Below are 7115 nucleotides of genomic sequence, written 5' to 3' on the forward strand. Positions count from 1 at the left end.
CATAGTTTGGAGAGGAACATTTGCAAAAAATAGCAGATCTACAAGCTCACAACGCATCACGTTGCGAGCTTGTAGATTTGCTATTTTTGGCAAAGAGATTTAGTGAGTGAAAAAAAACGGTACGAAGTACGTTCTTTATGAAGTACGTTCTTTATCACTATAAACAATAATACAGATTATCGTCCCACCCCTAGTTTTGATCCCCGGCCGGGTCATACCAAAGACTATAAAAAGGGGACCCAATGGTTCCCTGCTTGGCACTCAGCATCAAGGGTGGGATTGGGGGTTACGTCCCTGTGACATACTTGCGTCCATGTCCAGGGGGTGTACTGATACATCAAGCTGCATCACACTACAGAAACAGTAGATAGGGTCACATGGCTCACATGCCCCCCCACCCCCCCCAACACCATGTTTGAACAGTGAGCTCATAGCGACAACATCTGGAGTGCTTGTGAGGACATGCAGTCTACGATTTACAATTTGGGCATTTATCCACGGCATCTTACAGTCTATTAACCCATTAAGACCTGGGACGCATCTGTGTCACTTTTTGATTTGAGCTAAAAAAAAAAGCATTATTTTACACTTTGGCTATTCAAAAATAGTGAAAATGTGTGCAAATCTTTGAATATATATTTTTTCAAGCGAACATTTGGAACTCAAATCTTTGCTTCTGGGGGTTCCCTGGAACAACACATTTTGAGATGGGGTCAGCGGCCAAATACATATCATTTTGGGGGTCCTTGACATGCAAACGTTTGAGCAACACTGATATAGAAACATACGTTTTTTTCAGAATACTGTTAGGATTTAGAAGACATTTTGTAGAATTGGCCTCAGGTCTCAATGGGTTAAAATAGCAATAAGACTCACAGGAAAAAGATCTGTCCTTGGTTATGACTCAGGTGTAAGATGTGGAGTGAGTGTATCATGTGGCCAACGTGGCAGCTCTGAAGAGGGTGTAAGGCTGTTGGGGTGTAACAGCAGGCAGCGACATCTGCTGATACAAGTCAACAGCATCCTGGTAGCTCCAGGCGGTAGCTCGGCAACGCAGAATGGGAATTAAACAATGCTACCGCGTCCTTACTTGATCCACGTATGAGCGCGGGTACACAACCGTCTATACAATTAACCCATTAAGACCGGGAAAGCATCTGCTATTTTAGATTTTAACCACTTTAAACCATTATCTTATCATACTTGGGCTATTCAAAAATTGCAGATCTACAAACTCACTGGGGAGCTTGTAGATCTGCAGTCCGTCCGTTTCATGTCACGGACCCCCCCCCCCCCTCCCCCATCTCAAAATATTTTGTTCCAGGGAGCCCCAGAAACAAAGATTTGGGTTAAAATGTTATATATATATATATATTCAAAGATTTGCACACATTTTCACGATTTGTTCCCCCCAAAAATAGCAGATCTACAAGTTCACAGAGCGGCACCGAGTGCCGCGCTATGAGCTTGTAGATCTGCTATTTTTGAATAGCCAAAGAAATCTAAAGTGACACAGATGCGTTCCCAGTCTTAATGGGTTAATTAAACTCAGGCACCTTCTTCAATTATTGTGGTACGCAGAATCTCTGGCCTTTCAGTCACTTAGGATTTTGGGGAACGACAATTTGTCATTTTATTCACACCGAAGACATCGTCATACTCAATTACAATATGTTGGCAGTGTGTACGTTTGTTCAGAAAAACTCCTGCAAACTCTCTCCTGCGCCCCTTTGCACGTTAATCCGGTCGGCACCACTCACCGTGAGCGTGGCTCCAGACTGGAAGAGCTCATAGGGGTAGAGGATTCTCTCGTAGTGGGAGCGCAACAGCGATCCGACGCCTTTCCCCGGGGGGAAGCCCATCCTGCTGACCACCTTGGACCACCGCTTCTCCTTACACACCGTCTCAAAGCCACCCTCCGATGACACAATCTGAAAACACAACAATGAATTATATATATTATATAAAATGTGATTAATGATTTCATTGTGGTTTTGCCACTGAATATTGGAACATACAGAGACAAAAGAATACATTTCTGTTTGGCTTTTAGGCTTTGTAAACAATATTTGCACATGGAAGAGATGGCAAATAACTTAAATACACAAAGAAATCACTGACAATGGCCGGTATGATTATTAAAAATGTATAATTACTATGGCCAAAATATGCCATATTTAATCATTTTATAGTTTAAAAAAACATGTGTTATTTCCTCTATTTTTGTTTGAAAAACATTTTTCAACAGATGAATGTATATATGAACGGAAATGATTCTGCTGATTATGCAAAATAATTGCAATTATCTAAAATAATTGCAATCAGGCGATTATGAAATGTCATAATTATTACAATTGTGCCCTAATTAGGGGCATGATGGAAACGACATAAGTAACAATAGGAAAGAGTTGAGGTGCATCTATGGATAGATGTATAACATGATGATAACAACCACATGATGCAACAGCCACAAATATATGATTATGTTTCAATAGGTTATGTAAATAAAAATTCTGAACCCCACTTCCTTCGTTGAAAGTTATATTCAATGTTTGGACAATTCTTGTGAGCAGGCAAATTGTAGGGCTACTTTAAAAAAAAAAGAAGAAGTGATTAGTGATAGTTAATGTGATATGATGATGGTATTTGTAGCCTATGGCAACCTGCCTCCTGCTAAAGGAATACTTGTATTCTTGTAAGCACTTGCAATGAATTCTGGATATTGTAGGATTGTCTGGGTATTTCTCAGCCAGTATTGCATGTAATCGAAACATTTTGAAATCAATTGACAGTTACAGGACCATAAATTCATGGTATACTTGACATAACTGATTTTCCAAGTATACTGTGGTCTGCTTTTCAAAGAGAGTCCAAGGCGATGCATGCACGTCGCACATCCAAAAAACAACTTCAACAGGTGCTGGACAAAAATACATACATTGAAAAGAATGTCCACACCCTGCAATGTAGCTCTCAGGGAATAACTTTAATGAGGACAGACAGGGACAACGTTTCAACCCAACATGGGGACCTATAATTTTGTAGAATATTATGTTTTATAACATTTTATTTATAATAATTATTTATAAGGTTATAAAACACACTGAGGTGCGATGGGTGAGTGTCATCAGCCCATGATTAGTCTCCAATCATATCCAGTACTTTGTTATCAGAAACCGACTAAACAGCCACAAATTTCAGAGTGGAGCATTCCATTAACAAAAAAAGATATTGATCAGGGTTCAATCCTACCTTGCTGAGGCGGTACAGGTCAAGGATTTTCCTCTCGACATGGGGAAAGCGGATCTTGGAGCCCTGCAGCTCCCAGAACTTGGCGATCTGATCTAGGAAGTTGAGCTTGACCCGTGTGAGCGCCTGTAGACACAAAGGAAGAAGGGATAAGAGAGAATTAAAGCCCATTATGACACACTGCAAAGCACCAGACACGCGAGTGTTCATCAAAAACACACATTGTTCACAATGGCTGCAGCCACACTGGAGGCTTCAATTGGACGTGCAAAAACCTGTTGACACGTCTCTCAGGCTGGTTCTATTTTGGAGCATCAGTGTGTGGCACAAATCATCCAAAATGAGTTGGAGCAACGCAGAAAGGTAACCTTTTTATTTCAAACTTTGTCAGTGACATTTCAATCAGTCACACTTTCAGTGTGTCACGGCCTTGGTATATCCCTTAACCCTTTAAGACCTGAAGCCGATTCTACATGTCTCCTAAATCCCAACAGTTTTCTGAAAAACGCATGTTTCTATATCAGTGGTGCTCAATCTTTTTCATGTCAAGGACCCCCAAAATTATATGTATTTGGCCGCAGACCCCAGTCAAAATATGTTGTTCCAGGGATCCCCAGAAGCAAAGATTTGAATTTTCGCTTTAAAATATATATATATTCAAAGATTTGCACACATTTTCACGATTTTTCAGAAATAGCAGATCTACAAGCTCGTAGCGCGGCACTCAGTGCCGCGCTATGAGCTTGTAGATCTGCTATTTTTGAATAGCCCAAAGTGTAAAATAATGCTTTTTAGCTCAAATCTAAAAATGACACAGTTCCAGGTCTTAACGGGTTAAAAAAAAGATGTATTTTCGGCCTTGGCCGCGGCGTGGCAGTCCAGAAGTGAAGTGGCCCAACAGGCCTCAATACCCAAAACATGGCCCTAATAATTTTAGCTGACATTTGAGATAGTCCAGGTGTGTACACCAAACTTAACAATATGAATATATAGGATTCCTTCTCCAAGGCTTGTTCGACTGACCTCAAGTTCATTGAGTCGTTGGACTCTGGGGGTGAAGTGGAAGTTGCGTACATCACAGGCAAACGGGGGCTGCCAGTCCTAATAGAGAGAAAAGTCATATTATAAGCCTTTACACGCAATCAAATCACTGCATCACCACATTAACTTTTACCTAGAGAAAGGACCACAATGGAAATAGGCACTCTGGTTTTACCGTTTTCACAAAAACGTACAACGATGTCTTCTGTTGAAGCGGTGCATATGTTATTCTTATGTATTTTTCCCATATTAAATATAACATTCAGTCAAAAGGTATGTTATTTACCAATTCTCATATTGGGAAAGGAGCTTTAACAGAGCTGAATTTGTGACAGGAAACTAATATTCATTATGTAAAGCGATCAATCACTGCATTTGCATTTGTTTAGAAAGGTTGTTTATTTACTGTCATCACAAGGCCTTACATTTGTGATAGGCTAAAGGGCAAACCAAGCACACATATCTCTTTCAGAGCACAACTGTGGTCAGGACTCATATTTTTCCTGGTGATATATAATGCATAATAACGTTAGAGGGCTCATAAACAGTACATGATTAAGCAGCAAAAGCCATTCTTAAGTTCTACTCCGTTTATTTATTGCATTTCTCACAAAACAAGAGCCCTATGCTATCAATCAGACTGGGCCTTCATTTAATTGGCTTGAAGGAGTAAAGGTAAACAAAATAAATAACTCAATTTAGAATTCAAACAGCCAGATCTGATTACTTTTCATCGTGTTATAAATGAAGAGCCATCAAGAACAGTGATGAATGTGAGCCTCACTTGACCTCTATTAGTGCAATGGTCAATAACGTTGCTAACGCAAAATGCACATAGGCCCAAAATACCATGCAGTACAACACACAACCAAAAAGATTAGAATAATCATATGGGGTTCATTAATAATCAACGGATGTTTACTAATAATCACTCTAAGTTTACCTCTGGGGGTCGGATCTTGCAGATGCCCGTCTTCTCTGCAATGGGTCGGATCTTGTTGATAAATCCCAGCGGGTCCGAGAAATCTTCCCAACTGGGCTCAAAAACGGGACATTCTGGAGGGGGGACGAATTCTGCAAATCCAGACATGATGTGGATGGATGTGCACCCCACGTCACTTCTTCCCTCTTTGCGATGATTATTCTTTTATAATGTCATAAAACGCACAGAGTTGCGATGGGTTCAGTCAGTGTCATCAGTCCATTATTTTAGTCTCCAAGAACTGCAGATTTTCCAGATTTTTCTGAGAACTTCCTCAGACTGATGATGCTGATGCATTATGGTTCTTCCATTTTAAAATAGCCATGTCTTGGTACATGCCAAAAAAGGAAAACACATATATATGTGTGTGTGGACGGTAAGTAAACGAATAGATGTCACAAATATCGTTTTTAAATCATGTCCACAGCATAATGTTTATATGTCCGTCACCCGGAAGCCTTGTTGGGCCTCGCCGGGGAGTGTTGATCCACCACTCCCCTGTTGAATGACACAGGGCCTGCCCTGAATCCCCTCACCACCATCACACACCCCCGATCCTTCATCTCAACTCATATAAATACACTTACATCCACCGACTAATTACTAAGAATACACACACACACACACTTATTCAGTTCAGTTCAGTTCAGTTCTGACCCTCAGCAACAACAACACCACCAACACACACCTCTGTTTAATATCATCTATCTATCTGCTTATGATCTGCGACACCGCGTCACGCCTAGCAAACCCACTGCATCGTCCTGGTTGATTTCTACTAAGAATCCACTGATAAGATTCTATAATAAATAGATTACATCTTTCATCAGTGTTGTGTCTGGTCAAATGAAGAAGAAGATCCTCCAGTGAGAAGACATTAGTCTGGTGGTGTGAATGATGATGATACTGGTTGTACTGGGAGATGAACTAGTCGTACAAACAAGCACAAATGTACTGGGTTTTTTTTTGTTATAGATGAGTGGTGTGTTCATTCACTCATTAATTTCATTGACTGATGCTAAACGTCCACATGCTAACACCGTTAGCATCCCGTCTCTTGGTCCACTCCACTTCCCCGGGGGGGTCGTTGCGCACCACCTCCACCAAGACGCCCGTGTCGAACGTTACAGTCCCGTGTTGGATGGCTGGTGTCTATGGTCCAGAGACTAAACCAGAATAAAACACAACACTGATAATAAACGCCTCACTGACGGTTAAAGAAGGCCTCCGTTTTCAAGCGTTTTAACACAGGCTAACAGTACAAAGTGACTAGCATGCTAACGCTAGCTATGTTAGCTTCCCCTGGAGGGGGGTTTGGGTTAGTTTTTTTTTAAAATATATAATCCCAACAGGTCGATGAAGGTCTTCTTGCAGAAGTAAAGGACGGTGGTTGGTTGGTTGTTTGTTTGTTTGTCGCTGCTGCTTCTTATAATATTCCAGCGTGTTTGTTGTGTTCGTTTTTACTCATAAAGTTACAGTTAGCATGTTGCTAACGTTACAACAGACTACAACAACCGCACTACCGCCGCTCAATAACAATGTGTTCCTCCGCCGTCCGCCGCCACTTCCGTCTCTCTCCGAGCGAGAGACTAGAGCCCGAGCCCCGCCCCCTAATCTGAAACATCCGCATTGATTTACACTGTGCCGTAAAACAGGGGCCTTCGACGTTTTTCAGGCCAAGGACCCCCTAGCTGAGAGAGAGATGAAGAGCAGGGACCCCCTCCATATTGTGTTTCAGATTAAACTTCTTTTTCTTTTTTTTACTTGGTCTGCTCTTTTTTCCCTCTACAGCTATACCATTAGTGTGTATATATGGCAAGCCGTTTTAACATTTAATCGCTAG

At 41.2% G+C, this 7115-nt stretch overlaps 1 protein-coding gene across 2 annotated transcripts in view; it reads right to left on the reverse strand.

Annotated features, from left to right (window-relative positions):
- kdm5a (lysine demethylase 5A) overlaps positions 1-6798 on the reverse strand; it is a 131321-nt gene extending 124523 nt beyond the window's left edge. For both annotated transcript variants that reach the window (XR_014600244.1, XM_084050273.1), the window contains exons 1-4: positions 5234-6798; positions 4273-4350; positions 3253-3375; positions 1761-1931 (exon numbers count right to left, since the gene is read on the reverse strand). Coding sequence is in view for 1 of the 2 variants with exons in the window: in XM_084050273.1 (XP_083906399.1) it covers positions 1761-1931; positions 3253-3375; positions 4273-4350; positions 5234-5380 (519 nt within the window). In the remaining variant the exon portion in view is untranslated. The remainder of the gene's footprint in view (positions 1-1760; positions 1932-3252; positions 3376-4272; positions 4351-5233) is intronic.
- Positions 6799-7115: the final 317 nt, after the last annotated feature.

This window comes from Gymnoscopelus microlampas (assembly GCF_963454915.1).
Source record: "Gymnoscopelus microlampas genome assembly, chromosome: 23".
NCBI lineage: Eukaryota > Metazoa > Chordata > Actinopteri > Myctophiformes > Myctophidae > Gymnoscopelus > Gymnoscopelus microlampas.